Raw genomic sequence first — 22,539 nt, 5'->3', positions numbered from 1 at the left:
GATCGGGTTCCACCGGCTTGTCTATTAATGAAGCCTGGGTTTCTGTCTTGAACCCCGACTGCCATAACCACGCATGTCTCTTGATAACAGTACCTTCTGCTATCAATCTTCCTGCGTTGTCCGCGGCGTCGAAAGTTGCTTTTAATATGCAAGCAGACACGGCTCTCCCTTCTGCCGAGATCCGAGCCAACTGGCCCTTTAACGGTTCAGGAGCAGAGGCTATGAGCGCCGCGACCTCTTCCCATTGATGGCAGTTGTAACTTGCCAACAGGGTGGTGGAGTTTGCGATCCTTGCTTGGTAGGCGGACGTTGAGGCTACCTTCCTGCCAAACCCGTACAGCCTTTTGCTCTCCTTGTCGGGAGGAGCTTCTCACGACGATAAGGGTGTCCCAGTCCTCTTCCGAGTGTTGGTAACCACTAGGGAGTCTGGTTTAAGATGTCCTCTTATATAAAGAGGGTCAGACTGGGCTGCCCGAAAAAGTTTTTCGACTCTGGGGTTGACGGCTCTGGTGAGGTTAGGATTCACCAGGGATGGATCTATTCTACGTTGGATGGATTTAAGGATAGGGATGGTCTGAGCGACCGGCCTCCTCTCTCCCACCAACTCTTCTGCGAAGTCCCTTTCCTCCTGTACACCGTGGGTGTCGATGTGAAAATGTTCTGCTGCGCGAGCGAGAACTTCATTAAGGAGGGGCTGGTTATCAACTGGCGAGTCGGTAACTGGGGCTTCGCTCTCTACCGGGGAGTCTCCTCTGTAAATTTCCTGCTCATCTTCTACCTCCTCCAGGTCCTCATCATCCGCATAGTATTCAGTCCCGGTTTGTTCCTCCATAATTGTAAACTCCTGGTCCCCTTCAGGGAAAGTCTGTCCTTGGTATCTGGGGTGTGGAGTAGAGTATGGAGTAGAGTAAGGCTGCACCTCGAAGGGTTCAGGTCTTTCAAACCGGGCCTTTTTACTTAGGGGGATAGGATCAGAGGAGCCTGAGGGTGTGGCCCATTGAGGGTCATACGAAAGGAAATGTTCTGGGTTTTTGTCATAAAAATCAGCTAAGGAAGACATCCTTGACATGACCCTGTCTATGTCTTCACTGGACCATTCTTTGGAACAGGGTATGACTTTAGTAGGCAACTTAGAGGACTTATCAAGGGTACCCTTGCTGGATGTTGATGTCCCAGTAGATTTATGTGCGTCTGTCTGCTTAGGGTGGAAGGATGGTCTTACAGGAGTGGAAGGCTGTGCTTTCCGCTGTTTCCCCCCCTCCCCGTGCGCGGAAAAATGTTTTCCCTGCCCCTTGGAGGCCCCAGAGACTTTCGACGCCTGGCGTCGAGGGTCGGGAGAGGTATCTTGTTTCGAGCGTGGGGCCTCGCTGGTGTTAACTGCGGCCTCGGTCTCCTGGAGCGCGGCCTGGGGGTGGAAGTCGTCTTCGTCTTCCGACGATCGAACTTCCGTTAATCTAGGGAGCGAGGCACTCTTGGCAAGAGTGGATGATTGCCTTGCGTCATGAGGCGATCTCGATCGAGAGCGCCCAGAGGACACCGAGTCGGACCGTTCTATCTGTGCCTCTTTCCGAGAAGTCGACGTCGTCGAGGTTCGGTTGGACTTAGTGTGCTTAATGTGTGTAGGGTGTGTAGCGCTTGCGTCGCCGGGGGTCTTCCCCATAGCCGCCCTGCCGGACAACCTTCCGAGGTCGGGGACCTGCGCTCGGCAGTCTTTCGACGCCGTAATGCCCTCGCCGTCTGAAAGTACGGCGTCGCTGCCATCGCTGAAGGCGCCCTCCGCTGCCATGGCCGTCTGCCTGGCGTGGTGGGCCCAACGCTTTGTCGAACGGTCCTTAAGTGTCTTAGGCTTAAACCTACTACACGCTCTGCAGTTCGCTTCGGGGTGGTCCCTCGGCAAGCAGAGATTGCACGTGGCGTGCCTGTCGACCCAAGGGTATTTGCGGTTGCACTTGGGGCAGAATTGGAAAGGGGTACCCTCCATACGCACCTTGAGGCAGCGGGCTGGTAAGTGTAGGAAATATATAAAGTGTACCTATATACCAAGAGTGAAGAGTATGTACCACCCCCCACTCTCCCTACTTGCAGGGCCGAGGCCAGCGGCCTACTAGGCCCGGGCCGAGGCCAGCGGCCTTCCGAGGCCCAGATCCGTCGTGCAGCAGCCGACGGTCGATGTCTTCTCCAGCCGTCGTCGAGTGTCGAGGGTCGACGTTGGGGTGGGGAAGGATGTCAATAAATAAGTTTAAACTTCAATAATTAGCAAAAGTATGGCTAAGGCCAGGGGACTCCGCAAGATGCTTCCGACCAGTATGGCGGAAAAAAACAATCTGAGGATCCTAGACGCGTGAGGGATATTGGGTACAGTGGACGTCACACTAGGGATAGTATTACTGGCACGCCTGTGTCGACGCCCATTTTCGAGTTTCGAAAAACAAACTGTAATACTCCGCAGCTTCCACTAGATGTCGGCCTATGCACAGCATGTGATCTAAGCAGATTCCACAAGCCTCAGAAATATATATATATATATATATATATATATATATATATATCGCTATCGAAATAGCATTAACAGGTGTAAAGGGTGACATAACTACGTAAAATAGCACGTTGTTTGCAAATGTCAAACATTATCTTCGATCATTATATGAAGAATCAATTGAACTCAAAAAAACAACAATGCAATTCTTTGCAGAGACACAACACGTTTTAAATAGCTACCTTTGGCCTGGTGTCCATGACGTACATGTAGCGGTTGATCGGATTGGCTTTACTGATGGCTTGCAGCATGTTTTCGTCCTCCAGACATCGAGCACTGAAACCTGACAAAGGTTGACTGCAACGGCAAATGGCAGCCTGAGAACAAATAGAGAAATGATGTCTAGTATCAGAACAATGAACAGTAGTGGGTAGTTAGTAAAACACCTGACCCAAAACTGGCTACTACTGGCTTCAGGCCGTTGTTGTCAGTGGCCCAAAAAATTCCCAGCAACGGAGATGGCAATGAGGTTAGTTGACTGTCAGAGTTGACTTTGAGCCAACACAGTATTAGAGTAAATTCATCTACTTATACATTTTTTGGACTTTTTTTTATAGATGCAGTCGAAAAATGTTGTATGAAGCCTAGGAATGCATGCACTCCACGGCCCTGAAGAAGGATATGATTATCCGAAACGCGTTGGCAATACTTGTACCATCATTGGATTGCGTAAGGAGATACACAAAAATGTGTTCAATTGCTTTTTGTTAAAACGGACGGTGTATATTAACATACAACAATGTAATGGAGTTCTTTTTGTTCTTTTCTCTGAACTACTTTTTCACTATAATTATGTTGGCAATGTAAATGCAAGGTTGACATTTAACATCCAATTCTAATAATATATGTTCATATAAAACTTGGACCCAAGTGTGATGCTTATTATAGAGTAGCCATTTCTACTGCATTTAATTGTACATTACCTTTATTATCGAATGTTACGTGACATTGTTGTGTTATTGAATTTGTCACTATGAGATTGATCTAAAAAGTGCTACTTAAACTGAATTCACAAACTTTAATATCAATAATCGTAATCTTACTGAAATATCTGGGGTTATACCCCTTGGGAGTGCATTCAGTAGTGCTGGTTGGCAACAACCACTTTGGGTTGATTTCCTACTACCTTCAGGCCATTGTTGTCAGTGGCCCAAAAAATTCCCCTCACAATACAATACATGATGTGGGTTTGTGTTTGTGCTGACTGACATTAATTGAAGACCATGGCAAAACCTGTTTTTCTCTCTCAGTTATTTTTCTATTTCACTTTTTCAAAGTTAACAAGGAAGGTGTGATGAATATAGGGAATTCGTCCCTTCTCCCCTTTGGGGCTAGGGAGGTGAGTTTGCTACGCAATATCCTACTTAGCAGACAGGGCAAGTGGAATTCCACTGAGGGTGATCCCCTCTGCTGTTCCAACTCCCCCGGGACAAGGAATACCCAAGTAAGGATTCCATCCCAACTCCCTTTATTTTGAAATCATCAATGTTTGTTGTGGTTACATGGGGGTTGAATAGGGTAATCATTTACTGGGCACCTTTAAAGTGGATGGCTTGGTTTCTGATCTGTATTTGTTACCTCCTTCAATACACTTGGACGCCAGCATCAAGAGAGAGAAAAAGCCGTAGAGCGAGAAGTGCCGGGCGGCACGACCACACACAGGAGGAAGCCCCACCCTCACAGGAAGGAGCAGAACGAAGAACCACATTGTTGGTGTCGTGGGCAGAGAGTGTGGAAAGCCCATGGAATGCTGCTTCTTGGTGCAAGGCAAAAAGCACAGAGTCCAGGAACGCTGAAGCAGAAGGAAGCAAAGCTAAGCCAAGAGCAGCAGGGAGCATCCCGCTGAAGCGACATCCAGAGCCCGCCCATCCCGAAAGGAAGAAGCCGCAGAAAGAAACAAGACCATGCATGCCAAATCTTGGTCGGAGATGCAGAAACGTGTTGGCCAAAGATACAGAATCCCCAGACAGACCCTACCGCTGGAAGAAAAGTATGTAACCTTGGACCAAGACCAGGTGTAGAGCAGTGCGGCCAGAGCAAACCCCACATAGGGCTAAGAGACCAAATATCGCACAAATGGGTGAAGAAACTGCAAAAAGGAAGGCTAAAAAGGCACACACCACGCAGGCTGCAAGATCCAATATCCCACAAAGGGATAAAGACACAGAGAGAACAAAGGCAAGGAAAGCCATTAGCCCTCACCGGGCTGGGTTTCCCTGAGAAACACAGAAGCAGGCAAGAGATGGAAGCTAGCAAATAGGACTCAAAAGGCCCTTAGCCCATGCTGGGCTGAGAGTAGGGGTACCCCAATAGGGGGTGAGCAAAGAGACTACCATAGTGGATCTGAACGGGCATAGTGCAACTGGGGTTGAGAAACCGGTTACCCCACGAAAGGATGAACCAACTAGGGCTGACCGAGCCAGTAGACTACAAGATGCTGAGAAGGTGAACCAATCAGGAAGAACAAAGTGAACTTTGTTACTATGAACCTATCCAGGTCCGGAGAAGATTTCCCTGGGGATCGGGAAAAGTAAAGACTGTTTGGACTATCTGACAAGGACCTTGCTGCAACCAAGAAGGATAGCCAAGAGAGATTTTTCTTTTAGAACTTTGATACTGAACCAAGAACTGAAGGATACTAGAAGGACTCTTTGGTGGGGGTCAGAAAACCAGCCACCACATACTGATCAAAAATTGAAGTAATCCTGTCCTAAGCTCAAGCTTAGATTCGTTCTTCCTTTCTTTCTTTATGGGCAGATAGTAGGTTAGAATAGATTTGGACAGGGCACCGTGTTTATTTGCGAGACATCCTTACAAGCACCCGTTTGTTATTTTCTAGAGTAGGCACCCCTACATAGAAGTATGTTTAGAGTAGCTTTTCTTTAATTTTCTTAATAAAGTCAATTGTGGAAATATGTCCTCTGGTCCGTCTCCTATGTCTGACTTACCTCAAACGCATGTGTGTCTTTTCATGCCTTCGGCATAGCCCCCAGGTTCGATGGCCTCACCTTATGATCACTAGGTAGCTGTAAGGGCTGTAAGGGCCTTTTGTGGTGGAAGGATTTCTTGACTCTCGAGTGTGGCTAAAGTGAGAAGAAGTGGTGCATGCATGCTCAGCCGTTTCTAAGGACCTGAGGTCAGGTCTGAGACGGAGCAGGGCATATCAAGGAGACCTTCAGAGTTCGGAGGACCAGGAGGGCGGTTCTCAGATCATGATTTATCCTGAGGAGGTTGCTGGGGCCACATCAATCAGACAAGTTCACGTCAATGCGACAAGGACTCCCGTTTCCGTGAGAACTCCCTACAGTTGCACACACAATGGCCTACATGACGAGATCCACATTACCAAAGGTATATCAAGACTGGGATGAAGAAACTCCTCAGAGATGCCATTATCTTATTGGAAATGAACTTGTCCATTTAAATCCAAATATGCAACACACTGAGACAAATACGTTAAATAACGTACCATGGAGAGAGACAGAGAAAGAGGAATGCATACACGGCCTAGAGAGCCCTACGCTGCGTAACGTTTGGAAGAGGCAGAGTGCGCACCATAGAGGAGAACCGCGAGTTTGAAACTCGCTCGAGGAGAGAAGCTGGAATGCCACAGTCACGGCTTCACACCGCCACAAAAGAGCATCCGGGCAGGAGCCCGGTAGAAGAGGCTGAGACGCCAAAGACACAGCGCAGCCTCAACCCGAGAGAACATCAGTGTAGGAGCCTGGTACAAAAGGCTGAGACGCCAAAGCACTGATACAGGCACAGCACGGGAAAACCACAGGGCAGAAGCACAAGACAAGAAACTGGGACACCAGAGCTGACATGCAAGCCCAGTAACTCCAAATAAGACCAATAGAACAGCTTTCAAGGCTCGAGAAGAGACCGCCAAGGAACAAGACTCCAGAGGATGCTACTCCACATAAAAGAAGGTAACGGAGAGAGCGGGGACAACTGGAGAGCAAAGAGAGATCATTATATCAAGCAGAAATTACGAGAAAGACTTATCCTTAAACCAGTTAAATCTATATTGTGTGAAGCGAGAGAAAGAGATGAACAAACTGTGAAACCCCTCAACTTAAATTATCAGAAAGACAGAAATAGAGACACTGAGAAGGTAAAGACTAAAGTGTTAAAGCAAGGAATAGCAATACCCTGGGAGAGAGGACACTCTGAATCAGAAAATATACCGGAGGGTCAAATAAATAGGCAAGCAGAACAAAGCAAGTCGAGTTCTAATTCACCCAGACAGAAAGGCCACCCGAGTAATAGTATCCTTCTAAGATATGTTGGAAGTAGCACCCAAGATTATATATCTTGGAAAAGAAGCCAAAAAAGGGATCCCAAGGAGAAGAACAAATTACATACCCCTGGTGATGTTCTTTCGACTGGATGTTCCTTCCAAGTATTCCTCATCCTTGATATATGATATCCAGCTTCAGCTGATTCGGAAAAAACATTTTCAGCAGAGGGTGTTGTGCGTCGATAGCGTCGACTAGATGTCCTTCGAAGGCCTGCGTCTCGAAGATTATGTCTTCGAAGGCATATATAACAAGTGCAGCACCCGGTGGCTTCAGTTCAGTTTTTTCACTTAGAGCAGAAATACGCGCATGACCACGGGAATTACCGTACTCAGCCTTGAAGGAACAAATGCTGTAATAGCATGGGACATTCTACTGTGGGAGAAAGATGAGGAATACATGGGAGGAGAATCCAATCGAAAGAACATTACCAGGGGCAAGTAACTTTTTCTTTGAATGGATTGTGTCCTCCCATGTATTCTTCATCTTTGATAGACTCCCAAAGCAGTATTTGATTTGGTGGAGGGAGTAGAAGAACAAGTTACTTATCTTACCTGGTAACATTCTTTCGATGGGATATTCCTCCGACGTATTCCACATCTTTGACAGTAATGACCACAGCTGTGCTGCTTCGGAAAACTTTTTCGGCGTAGGTATCCTGCGTCGATGACGTTGATACGCTGTCCCTCGAGGGCCTCCGTCGATGGCCGACGTCACCGGATGTTATATCTAGGACGCACGATGCCCGTAGCCTCAGTTGTAGTTTTTTCCTCCAGAATGTGTGGCACCAATCTCCTGCCAGCATGGCTACAAAAAGCCTTGCAGAAACGGAAGCTGCAATCACACAAGAAATTCTGTAGCGGGGCAGGTAGGGAGGCTACAATGTGGAATACGTCGGAGGAACATCCCATCGAAAGATGATTACCAGGTAAGATAAGTAACTTGTTCTTCGAAGGGATTGTGTCCTCCAACGTATTCCACATCTTTGACAGACTCCCAAAACAGTACCAACGTATGGAGGTGGGAAAAGAATTTACAAATGCATCAATTTAGAATGCCCAATCAAATTTCAGAATAGAGGACTGCCTTACCAAAGGCCAAATCCTGCCCATGGATAGAGTCCAAGGAATAATGTTACACAAAAGTATGGACAGAGGCCCATGTGGCTTCTTTGCAAATATTGCGAATCGCAACACCCCTCTGTAGTGCAGTGGAGGCAGCCATAGCCCTAGTAGAATGAGTCCGTAAGCCTACTGGAGGGTCCTTTCCCGCTAAACGGTAACACTCAGAGATCGTCAACATGATCCATCTTGATAACGTCTGCTTGGAAACAGCCTGACCTAAACGCCTTCCAGCATAACCAATAAAGAGCTTATCCTTCACTTGGACCCGTGACATCCGTGAGAGATAGAAACTCAAAGCTCTCCTAGGGTCCAACCTATGGAGCCTCTCCTCTTCCTTACCAGGATGTGGAGGAGGATAGAATGCCAGAAGAATTACCTTCTGGCTCAGATGGAATTCCGACACAACCTTTGGAAGAAAGGAAGGCCGCACCCTAAGGACAACCATGTCCTTATGGAACACAGTGAAGGGTGGTTTGGCGGAAAGTGCCTGCAACTCACTCACTCAGCATGCGGAAGTAACCGCAACTAAAAATACAGTTTTAAAGGACAATAGTCGCTACGGACAAGAATGTAAGGGCTGAAACGGAGCTCCCATTAGGAACTTTAAAACCAAATTCAAATCCCATCCCGGCACCTGGAAACTGAGATATCAAAGGGATTTTAAAATAAGAACATTCCTCAGACGAACGCTTAAATATGGACAGCACCGCCAGGTAACCCTTAATGGTACCCCACTTGCAGGCCCTATAGGGGCTAAAGAAAGCAAAAAAGACAAAACCAAAAGGAATGAAACATTGGAAAGGATCCACATTCTGTACTCTGCACCAGTCGCAGAACTTTCTCCAATGGCACAGAGTGTTCGTTGCGGGCCTTCTGGCCGAAAGCAATACCTCCGTCACATCCTCAGGGAGGTCCCAATCCTTGTACCTCAACCTTTCAGATACCAAGCGTGAAGGCTGAGGGAGTTGACCTCTGGATGGAGAACCCGACCCCCCTCACGTGAGAGCAGATTGTCTCAGTAGGGAAGATGACATGGAGGGCAGATGGACATGTCGAGAGCGTCCGGGTACCACGCTCTCCTGGGCCATGCCGGAGCAATGAGGATCATCCGGGAACCGAACCTCGGTAACCTCTGCAAAACCTGCGGAACGACGGGGACTGGAGGAAATGCATACAGCAGTGGGAAGGACCACTCCACTACGAACGCGTCCCCTAAGGCTCCTCTTGGAGGAAATTCCAGAGAGCAGGATCTTTCGCACTTCCGGTTGACACTGGTGGCGAAGAGATCCACTTGCAGGGTTCCCCAAAGGGCAACGATCTCCAACAGAACTTCCTGAACCAGCTCCCACTCGTGAGAGACCGTGATTTGCCTGCTCAGAGCGTCCGCCGCATTTTCGTCTCCAGCCAGATGAACTGCCGAGATTGAAATGTCCTGCTGAATGGCCCAGAACCAGAGCTCCATCGCCTCCCTGCACAACAGGTGTGACACTCACCCCCCTTTTTGTAGAGGTAGTGCATGGCCACTGTATTGTCCGTCATAATAAGGACATTCTTCCCCCACACAGATGGCAGAAAAGCCTTCAGGGCTAGCCTGACAGCCTGCAGCTCTAACAGATTAATGTGGAGTCTGGACTCCGACAGAGACAAACGACCGCTGGCTGTCAACTCGTTGGCATGAGCTTGTGAAGGATGCGTCTGTCATGATCATTCTCTCCGGCCACGGCTGCCAAAACGGAGCACCCTTCATCAGATTGCCTTCGACGGCCCACCACCGAGAATCCTGTGCGACCGAGGGCGGAATCTGAACGGGATCAGACATCCTGCCGGAGAACTGCGACCATTGCATCTTGAGAGCCCACTGCAGAGATCTCATCCGCAGCCTTGCCTCTGGCACCAAGAAAATGTAGGATGCCATAAGGCCAAGAAACCTATAGAACTCGAACGCCAGGAGACACTGGGCACGTTGAAATTTGCAGGGATGTGTCGAGCACTGCTCCGATGTACTGGAGCCGCTGGGTAGGTGTCACATGGGACTTCCTTAACTTGAGGGAGAAGCCCAGCTTGTGAAGGGAGTGGCAGGTGACGGACAGATGATTCAGGGCTTGCTTGGGAGAACGTGCCCTGATCAACCAATCGTCCAGGTAGGGGTAGACGTGAATCCCCCCCTTTCCTGAGATACGCTGCCACCACCATCATCAGCTTGGTGAAGACCCGCGGGGCAGAGGTCAATCCAAACGGCAGGACCCGAAACTGAAAATGCGAGCTGCCAACCTCAGGTACTTCCTGTGCTTTGGATGAATCGGCACATGAAAGTAAGCATCCTTGAGGTATAGAGACACCAACCAGTCTTGTAGTTGAAGAGCCTGGAGGACTTGAGAAAGAGTTACCATCTTGAACTTGTCCTTCCTGAGGAGCTTTCAGCCCATGCAAGTCCATGATGGGTCTCAAATCCCTGTCTTTTTTCGGGAATCAAAAAATAAGAGGAATACCATCCCTTGTTCCTCTCCGCTACAGGCACCAGTTCTATGGTGCCTTTCTCCAGCAGGGATAGGATTTCCTACGCAAGGAGCGGATCCGGAAGTTTCAAAGAGAGCTTCCCTGGTGGATTGTCGTGAGGCCTCTGCTGAAAGGGGAGACAGTAGCCGTGGGTTATGATCTCCAGAACCCACACATCTGAAGTAATGGCACCCCATTCTCCAAGATGCTACGCCAGTCTGCCCCCAACCGGCAAACCATGGGACATGGCCTCATGACTGAGCAGATGCGGCTGCGGCAGTGCCTGATGGCAAAGAGGCAACTGCCCAAGCAGCTTTGGCACCTCAAGTACCTTGCTTTCCACCTCTGGTACTCCTACAGTGGCCTCTTTGACTGGCAGCTCCTCTCGATCTACCAAAGGAAGAGTAGTACCGAAAGGAACCTCCCCTCCATTGCTGTCCCCCAGGATGAAAAGGTGGAGGTTGACGTACTGCAGCGCTCAAAGACTTTGCTGCAGCTTTGGAGGTCTGCAACCTCTCAAGGCTCTAGTCAGCCTTGTTGCCACAAAGATGGACACCATCAAACGGCATGTTGAGAAGCCGGGATTGCAGATCCGGAGCAAACCCCGACTTCCGCAACCACGCAAACCTGCGTATCACGGTGCTCGCAGCCATGGACCGGCTGATACAGTCTCCAATGTCCAGACCCGACTGAACGGATTCACACATGGCATCCTTGCCGTCTTGCACGAGGGCTAGAAAACCATCCCGTTCCTCTCCTTCGGGAATATGGTCAGCCGCCAACGATACACAATTCCACAGAGTGTGAGTGAATCTTGCCAGGGCACAAACAGAGTTGGCTGCCTTTAAAGCCATACCCCCAGAAGAAAATACCTTCTTCGCCCAACCATCAAAGCGCTTGTCGTCCCTATCCGGAGGGATAGTAGGGTACGCAGCCTGATTTGCTTTGGCCGTAGCCGCCTGCACCACCAAACTCTCCAGAGTAGGGTGCGTTGACAAGTAGCAGGGGTCACCACTGGCTGGGCGGTATTTTTTCGGAAGCGACTTATTCACTGCCGGGAGACTCTCCGGAGCAGTCCAAGCCGCTGCCACCCTTCATTGCAACACCATATGAAATGGCAACACCGGGTCAGTGGGTGGACCTTGATCCAGGATGTCTGTCAGATCATCCTGAAAGAAATCAGCAGATGGAGCAGACCACCTCAAATACTCAGTCACCCTCAACATGAGGCACCTATACGAGGAGTCTGCATGTGTACCAGGCTCAGGTCTGCCAAACTCAACCTCCGGAGAGGTACCAAGATCACTGGCGTCATGTAAGGATTGACGAAGGCCTTCCAGTTGGCTATGACCAGACAACAGGTCATCAGGAACCTCAGGAGGCACAACCCCCTCCTCATCAGACCCTTCCTCCACCTCTGAAATATACTCCAAGGGTTGGAACAAATCCACCCTGTGAGGAGGAACAGACTAGGGCTCAAAAACAAGCCTCACAGACTTGCTGAGAGCCTTTCTCAGAGCTTCTACAGCCCTCCCGGGCACCTCCAGTAATTTCTCCGTAAAAGGCGTCAAGGGCGCTGATGGAATCAGTGTCGACGTCGACCGAGGCACAGACGACTTCGACAAAGGCTTCGAGGCCGGAGCCCCGAGCGTGTCCCTCGACGGACATGGCGCTGACGGCATCGATGCCTTCTTAGAAGGCCTCACAGCTCCGACGGTCTCGACGGCCTCGAGGACTGGGACCTGGACCTGCCACGGCTATGGCGATCACCCTTGTCCGATCAGGACCTCGACGGCTCCCGATGATCGCGTCGACCGCCTGAGCCCGAAGGCGTGCGAGTGGTGGCTCTAGCTCGTTCCTTGCCGGCTTCTCTCGAAGGCGCAGACGGAACGGTGCCTTTCGATTCAAAAATCACCATCATCTGCTGGCAGAATGCATCCCATTCGGCCGGCGACAAGTGTTTCGTGTGACAAGTTACCTGCCGTCTGACGGAGTCCTCCGGCGGGGAAGGCGACCCATGACGGTGCTTCCGTGAATGCCTTGAAGAGGCAGAGGAATGGCAGGACCCACTCCGAGAACGAGACACCCTGGACTTACGCCGACGTGGAGTCGCCCCTCGAATCGTCGCTCAAAAGACCAGTAGATTTCGATTTACGGGTTTTAGAAACCCTACCTACCGATAACAACTTCTTCCGCTCCCGCAAGGCTTTCGAATTTAGGGACTGCCAGTCATCGCAATCGTTGGTGGCGTGGCTTTCACCGAGGCACCAGAGGCAAACATTGTGCGGGTCCGCAATGGACATTTTGGAACTGCAGTCCCGACACTTTGACGCCCGACTTCGGGGTAGACGAAGACATCATGAATACTGAAGTCAGAAGAAGCGAGGCGTGCCGAGATTCCGAAGCGAACACATTCGTGGAAAAAACCGAACTGAGGATACAGGCGTCGTGCATCCTAGATATAACATCTCGTGATGTCGACCATAGACGGAGGCCCTCGAGGGACAGCGTATCGGCGTCATCGACGCAGGACGCCTATGCCGAAAAAGTTTTCCAAAGCAGCACAGCTGTGGTAGTTACTGTCAAAGATGTGGAATACGTCAGAGGACACAATCCCTTCGAATTTGTATTTCTCATGAACCGAGTGCAGGACTGCTTTACCAAAGCTACCATCCTGACCGAGAGAAGATTCCAGGCAGTAATGCTTTGTGAAAGTGTGGATAGTAGACCACGTTGCCACTTCACAAATATTTTTTATTGGGACACCCCTTTGCAGGGCTATAGAGGTAGCCATACACCTGATGGAATGGGCCCTTAATCCTTCCGGAGGATCATTCCCTACCAACCTGTAGCATTCTGAAATGGCCAGAATAATACATCTGTGAAAGGTCTGCTTAGAGACAGCCTGACCCAGTTTGTGGCCCGTATAGCCAATAAACAGCTGATCATCAATACAGAGTTTTGACATTCTAGATATATAAAAGCTCAAAGCTCTACAAGGGTCCAACCTATGTAATCTCGCCTCCTCCTTGCTAGGATGAGGGGAGTGGAGGGGGCTAGAAACAAGGCAAAACAATGTTTTGTCCTATGTGGAAATCAGAAATGATGTTGGGTAAAAATGAAGGTTTAACCCTTAGAACGACCCTATCCTTGTGGAATATAGTAAAGGGCGGCTTGGACAAAAGTGCCTGCAACTCGCTCACTCTACAGGCTGATGCTAGAGCTACCAATAGAATGGCCTTAAAGGTTAACAACCTTAAGCAACATGAATGGAAAGGTTCAAAAGGAGGGGTGGCGCTGTGGAGCAGCCCAAGATGGCTGCTTAGCCTTTGAGCTCCGTGTGGGCTTGGCGGACATCTGCCTGCATCTGCGGCCATAACGTACGATTTGCTCCCATATCTACAGGGCTGCTGCCCGTCATCATTGTGCTGCTGTCGGAGAAATCCCGGCTCTCCTCCGACCCTGGAAACCCCAGAGCGAGCCTTCGGCTGGGGCGGCCCTCGCCCTCGCGGGGACCGTGGCGCTGGCCTGACTCCCGCCCCCTCCTTTCGGCGGCCCGGAGCGTGCTGCAGAGGCGCGAGACGCGACCCGGCTCCTGTGCACCCTATCCATCCCTCCGGGTGCCCCGCTGGGCAGACTGCAGCCCGATCGGGACCCCGTGGCTGCGTGGCCGACTGCGGCTGCCCCCCCTGGGCGAGCCGCTTCATCGGGGACCTGCTGCTGGGGCCGTCGGGGGAGCGCGCCCCGGGCCCCACTCTACATCCAGCTGTGGGCCTCCGCCGCTGTCCCCTGCGGGGTGGTTGGGCCCCGGAGCGTCGTGGAGCGCCGTCCCCTCGAGGTGAGGAGCAGTGGGGGGGCCCCGCTTTGTGCGGCAGGGACGCCTGCATCCTTCTGCCCCCGCTGCTGGCCTATCGCCCTCCCGAGTCCTTGGGGCTGCTGAGCTCCCTGTTATTGCCCAGCGGATCCTGTCTCACGCACCCTGGGGGTGGGTAGCCCATCTTGGAGGACTTGTACCAGGCCCGTGGGCCCCAAGGCGCGGGCTCTGTCTCATCTCCCAACCGCGTATCACCGTGGAGACTGACCTCCTGGCCCCCCCTTTGAGACTATTGTATGGTGACTGGGCTTCTGGTGGGGCGGCTGTTGGCGGGTCAGATCCCGCTCTTTCACTGGTGCCGGGGTGCGGCCCCCCATGATTTGACCCTTAGGGCGGCTGGCCCTGGGGTGCCGGAACCTTCTCTCTGACTGCTCCACGCTAACATCTCAGCTAAGGTCGGCCCGCCCGTGCCCCTACCGGGTCCTGCCTCCATCTCAGCTGGGGACACACCGACATCTACTCCCTGTCCCTCTGGCCGGGGAACCACGCTCTTTCCCTTGGGGATTGCGCCATCGGCCTGTGTAGCCCCTGGAGCCAAAACAACAATGCCAAGCAAGATCAAGGGGACCCCCAAGGGGGGAGCCATGGATAGATTCGCCAAAGCTGTCCCGAGGGGAGAGGCGGAACGGGACTCGCCCATACAGGAGGAACTGGAGGTTGACCACTACCCCACTTCCGCACCCCCTGATCTGACTACGCTCATGGAATCGATGGCCAAAAACTTTGCTTCTTTTCACGAGAAATTAGACGACATCAACGCTAATGTCGCCTCTTTAAAAACACAGGTGGATCAGGCGGGGACCAGAATTACCGACGCTGAAAATCGGATATCTACTAATGAGGACGAAATACATGCGCTGCAGGACACTGTTGCCTCTCTGTTGCGTGATATGCGTAGTGTGAGAGCGAAGTGTGACGACCTCGAATCGCGCTCTCGCAGAAATAATCTATGTATTGTAGGAGTCCCTGAAAATGCTCTTAAGGGGCGCATGGAAGACGCTGTGGAATCCCTGCTTAAGGATCTTTTGGGCAACCCAGCCCTGTCCCCATACTTTACCGTTGAGCGCGCTCACCGTGCTCTGTCACCGAGGCCCAAGCCGGGCGACATCCCTAGGCCCATTATAGCCAGGATTCTCAACTATCGGGACAGAGACCTTATCCTCCGCCTGTCGCGGGAGAAGGGAGACCTGCGCCTTGAATCACATACGATAAGGATCTTCCCGGACTTCTCAATAGCGGTACAGCAGGAGAGGCGCCAGTTCATCGGAGTCAAGAAGCTGCTTAGAGAACGAAATGTTCTGTATGCTATCCTATTCCCAGCACGCCTCAAAATCACACATAATGGGAAATTATATTTCTTTACTGTCCCGGCGGAGGCAGTGAAATTCATTGAGGCGCACCTGCCACTTCCCAACCCAACGGGGCCCCTTGCCAATGAGGGGTGAGTCAGCGAAATACAAACCGGAAGCTATTTCTCCATTTCTCTCTATCCAGTAAATCCGAGAGTCGAAACGTGTATATGGCAACAACGTACTGCAAACGCATCGAATCAGGCTCCCCCAGCGCCCGAGCGAACTGAGACTAGATTCGAATACTGCGGACAATGCTCTCCCTGCTTCCCGGGGCGCCGTACTGAATTTGAACCCTAGACTCTTCCTCAACTTTGTTTCGTCCGCAAAGCTCAGCTGGTTATGGAGTCCTGTCTTGAGATCCGCCTGTCGCAGAACTTACCCCTGACAGCGCTGCTGTCCTACATGGTACTCTAAGAGCCGCCCACACGGCAACAGCACACCTCACTGCAATTGCAATGTTCTTGGTTTATTGGTTGTCACTGCTTGTGTGCCCCTGTTGGGCACGGAAAGGGCCGTATCCCTGTTGGATCTCGCCCTCCGTCCTCTACCTCTTGGGGAGAGTCGGATTATTTGGTGACACCTACACAGGGGGGTGGGGGATCTACACTGCAAGTTGGGGGTGGGCAGTGAGGGCGGGGGGTGGCATGGTTGGGGATTGGGGAAATGTTATAAGAAAAGGCAGAGGCGGGCTGGCAGACCGAGTCACACCGGGTCAGTCGTTTCAGAGATGGCTCAATCTCGTATTTGAATTACGGCAGCAGTGGTGGGATGTACATTGAAACTTCTGAGACGCACACAACTGTGTCCTTTACGAGCACTCCGAGATTGGGGGACCAGGTGACTCCAGAGTTAGTGGCATTCATTGATGGTCATACGTGCGGGTGTCACCTAGTCGGCGAGCGCTCTCAGTGGGCTCCTGGTTTAGGGGTATTAGTATTTAGAGCGCTAAGATGCCGGTAACCATAATGTCGTGGAATGTCCGGGGCCTAAGTAATTATACCAAGGGTCGCAGGATCATATCATACGCCAGCAGGCACGGCTGCAAGGTACTGCTACTGCAGGAGACACACGCCACTGGTCCGCTGGCAAGGAGCATTGCGCCTACTTGGGGACCCCACAGATACTTTACTTCTTATTCCACGCGTGCCAGGGGAGTATTGACATTGATCCACAAGTCACTTAAGTTTGTCCTCCACAAGAGCTACATAGACCCTGGAGGGAGATACATTGTGCTGTACTGCGCCATTGCCAATAGAGATTACCTGCTGGTCAACACCTATGGCCCCAATGTCGATTCCCCCGACTTTATTGACCAGGTGGTGTCCATACTGTTAGGGTACTTTGGAGTACAAATCATCTGGGGTGGAGATATGAACTTTATTTTGGACACCGCCTTGGATAGGACTGGCATGCCCACAACCCTCAACGGGCGCTGCGCGCAGACTTCTGACCCACTGCAAGACGCTTGACATCCATGATGCATGGAGAGCGCTACATCCACTAACGCGGGAATACACTTATTACTCGTCAGTGCACGACAGTTCCTCCAGGATCGATGTATTCCTATTATCGGGCCCTATGCTAGGCAGGGTTTCCCAAACATGCATACTTGCACGCACACTATCTGACCACTCACCGATTCTGCTGTCCGTTGAGTTGGGAATTCCGGCCCCCACCATTAACACATGGCGCTTTAAATCGGCCGCCTTACAGGACATTGTCTTCAAGGCAGACATACTCGCAGATATTCACTCCTACTTTGAGAACAACTCGCCACAGGACACCACCCTGGGGATCCGCTGGGACGCCTTCAAAGTCTTCATCAGGGGGGCGTCCATTTCTAGGGAGTCGGGGGTCCTCAAATCCATAAGAGCCACCCTGTCCCGCACAGAAACTAAGCTACGAGCCCTGGAGCGAGCCCATCCGGCCTCTGTCGACACCGGCATCCTCTCCCAGATCAGTGAGGAACTCAAGACTTTCAATGAGCAGGCCAACAGGGAAGTGCAGTATTTTAGTCGGCCACAGGCTGCACGGAAATACGGCGAGGGAGATAGACCTGGCAAAACATTGGCCGCCTTGGCGAGGGAGGAGTGGGGCCAATCCCAAGTTACCTGTGTTAAGGATAGTCAGGGGACGACCCAGTGGTCCGACCAGCATATACTCGAGGTTTTCACTAGCTTCTACTCCGAACTATACTCTCAACCTCCCGAACATAGTGAGACCCAGATGCGCGAGTTCTTAGAACAGATTCCCACCACTATCATCTCCCCAGCGACAAGAGACCAGTTGGACTCCCCCATTACATTGGATGAAATAGTAGAAGCCATATCCAGTCTCCCAAAGGGGAAAGTGCCGGGCCCCGACGGGCTAACGGCGGAATTCTTCCAGGAGCATGTGGCCATATTGGGCCCCGAATTGCTTGAGGTGTGGAATGAGTCTCTCCGACTGGGATCCCTCCCCCCGTCTCTATGCGAGGCCGTTATTATGGTCCTACTCAAGCCGGGTAAACCAGGCGATGACTGCGGTTCGTATCGGCCCCTCTCACTCATGAACTTGGATACGAAAATCTTTGCCAAGGTGATCGCTAATCGCTTCCTACCCATTATGCCATACATGGTGCACAAGGACCAATCTGGCTTTGTCCCCGGAAGATCCACATCACACAATATTAGGAGGCTCCTTAACGTCATGGCTCGTATCAATCAAGACGTGTGTGCAGTTGCGGTCACCTTAGATGCCCAGAAGGCCTTTGATATGGTGTCCTGGAAGTACATGTGGCTTGTCCTGGAGACCATGGGCATTGGACCCGGGATGATCGCATACATCAGACTACTGTACACTTCCCCGGTTGCCAGGGTTCGCGTCAACTGCACCTACGAAGCAGCCCGCCCCCCCGCCTGCAGCCACCAACAAATGCTGCATCCAGCCCTGCCTGGGCACCCCATCACCTCTACGGCATCCCTGGCCCCCAGTGTTTCCCTGGGACCGCACGCGCCGACATTTACCTAATTCAAAATGTCGGGCGCGATGCGGCACGAAAACGAGGCTGAGACGCCTCCACGTTGCTAGGCAACGCGCGTTCGTATTCCACACAAAAATACGAACATCCGCCGGCAGGCGGAAGAGCCGGCGGCCATCCGAAGGCCTCTTAAGGCCAGTCGAGTCTGTTTGCTCCTGTTTGCGCTCTGTGGCGGTAGTGTGGAAAATCAACCCTGGATCAGCACAAAAGGAGCCTGGGACCCGCACCTCTGCCCTCCCCGCTCCAGGTAAGCTGCCACTGCTACTGTGCCGCTTAATCGACTACTTAAAGTTGGAACTCTATACCTCCTTGCTCCCACACACAGCCCTTCCTCTGGCAAAGCACAATCCCCAATTTGCTATATAATGCAACTCCTCAATATGCTAACTAATTCGACTCTAGGTCACCCATCCACCCCCTGTGCACTCTGCTAGTGACCCATTGCCTGTGCACCCTGTTATGTTTTATGCCTGAACTGCTAAAATCAAATTTAGGTGACCCATTGCCTGTGCACCCTGCTATGTTTTATGCCTGAACTGCTAAAATCAAATCTAGGTGACCCATTGCCTGTGCACCCTGCTATGTTTTATGCCTGAACTGCTAAAATCAAATTTAGGTGACCCATTGCCTGTGCACCCTGCTATGTTTTATGCCTGAACTGCTAAAATCAAATCTAGGTGACCCACTGCCTGTGCACCCTGCTATGTTTTATGCCTGAACTGCTAAAATCAAATTTAGGTGACCCATTGCCTGTGCACCCTGCTATGTTTTATGCCTGAACTGCTAAAATCAAATCTAGATGACCCATTGCCTGTGCACCCTGTTATGTTTTATGCATTGAACTGCTAACACCAAATTTAGGTGACCCATTGCCTGTGCACCCTGCTATGTTTTATGCCTGAACTGCTAAAATCAAATCTAGGTGACCCATTGCCTGTGCACCCTGTTATGTTTTATGCCTTGAACTGCTAAAACCAAATCTAGGTGACCCACTGCCTGTGCACCCTGTGATGTTTTGTGCCTTGAACTGCTATATTCGAACTTAGGCGCCCCATCGCCTGTGCATACTGCTAGTGACCTATGCTTCTCTGCCCGATTGCCAATATCAATTCCAGGTGACCCACTGCCCGTGCACCCTACTAGCTACCCAGGCTGATGCTGTGATTGCATTAGAGCACAGCCTGCCTGTACTGGATTACTGCTCCCAGTCCAGGTGCCCAGACAGCTCACTGAACTCTAGCTCTACCCACCCAGCACCCACCAATATAATGCTAGCACTCCTCACCATCATCATGTTCCCTTTTTGTATAGTCCCTAATATTACACCATGCACCAGAGGACACTTCATCAAGGTTGGCGATGGATCAGTTAGACTAGGTTGTCCACGCCACTTCCCCATCCCCTGCCCCACCCCTTTCCTCCCCACACTCCCCCCCTTCCCCATACCATCTCCTCAGGCACACAATACGCCCATCACCATCAAGAGGGTAACAACCTCAGACATCCCGTGCCTTAGTCCTAACCCGCCTACACACAATCATACCATACCCATCTGCATTAATGACACAACCTCACCCATCCTGGGCATTGAAAGACTCCATAGACTCATGTCTAGAACCAAAATGTCCCTACGAGCTACCTCACTCACCACTTCACCCAATACATTGACCAAACTAAACACCACACCTACTAATTTCCAACACAAAAGATTCCACAACGCACCACTCAAACACCAAACCAATAACAAAACCACTGACTCTTCCCCCATCGAAGGTAACACACCACCCCCGGCCCCCACCTCCACCCTCAAAACTACACTCATCAATGCCCGCTCACTAGGTGCCCATGCTATAGATATCCATGACCTCATAGAAGACCAACACCTTGATATGCTGGTGGTCACTGAAACCTGGCTTCACCCAGCAGCAGGACCACTTCTAGCCCTTGCTATTCCCCCAGGATTCAGCATCCTGAGAACTGACAGGACAAATACCCAAGGAGGCGGAGTTGCCATAATAGCCAAAACCTCCCTGGAAATCAGAGAATGCCCAATAGAACAGATACAAGGTTATGAACTCCTATTAGTCAAGTATACCTCCAACCCCAAAAGCACCACCAACCTACTAGTGGTGTACAGATCACCTAACAAAAACACACACCCTGACTTGGACATCCCACTACTCCTAACGCCCCTCATCAAGCCTAAAACCAAATGCATAGTCCTCGGTGACTTTAACCTAGGATACAATGACCCCCTCGACTCAGAAGCATCTACATTTTATACAGCCATGTCAGAGATGAACTTCATACAACTGGTAGATAAACCCACCCACTCAAAAGGAAGAACCTTAGACTGGCTTCTCACTCTTAACTCTCGAGTCACCATTGACTCCATCCTCCCAATCAACTGGTCAGACCACTATGCAATCAACTTCACCATAGACAACACCAGTACCGAACACATCACCCCTAAAAAACCAGAAACTTTTGAGACTAGAAATATCAAAAAGCTCTCTTCCGACAAACTCATTCCAGCCCTGAGTGCCTCCTTTGCCCATATGGTTCTAGGCACCAACAACCCCTCCTATCTAGCAGAACAATACCAACAATGCCTCACCCAAACCATCGACCTACTTGCACCCATCACCACTAAAACCCGTAGACCTGATAAACGCTCCTGCTTTTGGTTTAATGAAGAACTTATAGCCTTAAGACGCACAAAAAGATCACTTGAACACCTCTATAAGAAAAACAACACCCCAGAATCGGCATCAGCTTTCGCCGAAGCCAACAAAATTTACAAATCAGCAATAATCACTCAAAAAGCCAATGCCTTCAACCTCCGCATTGCTAACGCGTCCTCAGACAGCAAAGAACTCTTTACCATTCTTAGAGAGCTCGAAAACCCCTGTCAAATCTCAGCACCTTCAAACGCTAGCAAAGACTGGTGCACCACCATTCAAAACGCACTCTCATCCAAAATCCTCCTACTACAAAATAAAATCGATAGTAAAAAAATACTCCTAGCTGACAAAACTCCTCCCACCATATCAACGACCACCTCAAACGCCACTACTGGTCCCCCATTCCAATTCTCACCAGTGACTAACAAAGAAGTCTTTGACACTATAACGAAACTCAAAGCCTCCAACTGCAAGGAAGACCAATTCCCATCCCATCTAGTAAAACTATGCGCCCCCACTCTCACACCTATCATCACTGAATTCATCAACGCCTCCTTCCTCACAAACACAGTCCCCACCAGTATCAAAAAAGCTTGGGTGACACCACTTCTAAAAAAACCTTCCCTGGACCCAACAATACCCACTAACTACCGACCCATCACAACGGTCCCATTTCTCCTAAAAATAATCGACAAAATAGCCTACTGCCAAATTCAGAACCACTTGGAACAACATCACCTACTAGGAGATCGCCAGTCAGGTTTCCGCCCCAACCATAGCACAGAGACAGCCCTCCTTGATCTGAAGATCCAAATGGATGCCACCAGAGAAGCAGGTAAACTCTGCCTTCTGATGCTCTTGGACCTCTCAGCGGCCTTCGATCTGGTTGACCACGACAAACTCTGTAACACTCTAGCAAACAACTTCAACCTAGCTCAGAACGCTACCAACTGGATCAAATCCTTCTTGGCTGACAGGACCTCCAGAGTATCCATCGGCAAAGAATCAGCAGACCCAGTGTCTGTCCCTGCAGGTGTGCCGCAAGGCTCCTGCCTATCCCCCACTTTGTACAATGCATACACCAAGCTATTATTTGCAGCCTTGGATACCCTGGGTGTCATCTATACTAATTTCGCCGATGACACCCAAATCC

The 22,539-nt window shown here is 50.8% G+C and overlaps 1 protein-coding gene across 2 annotated transcripts in view; it reads right to left on the bottom strand.

Annotated features, from left to right (window-relative positions):
- MTMR6 (myotubularin related protein 6) overlaps positions 1–22,539 on the bottom strand; it is a 1,083,592-nt gene that overhangs the window by 582,941 nt on the left and 478,112 nt on the right. For both annotated transcript variants that reach the window (XM_069639211.1, XM_069639210.1), the window contains one exon: positions 2,719–2,853. In XM_069639211.1, the coding sequence (XP_069495312.1) occupies positions 2,719–2,853 (135 nt within the window). The remainder of the gene's footprint in view (positions 1–2,718; positions 2,854–22,539) is intronic.

This window comes from Ambystoma mexicanum, chromosome 7q (assembly GCF_040938575.1).
Source record: "Ambystoma mexicanum isolate Mex_15411 chromosome 7q, UKY_AmexF1_1, whole genome shotgun sequence".
Classification (NCBI taxonomy): Eukaryota; Metazoa; Chordata; class Amphibia; order Caudata; family Ambystomatidae; genus Ambystoma; species Ambystoma mexicanum.
Note: the sequence above shows the minus strand (reverse complement) of the source record. Positions and strands in the feature narration are given on the sequence as shown.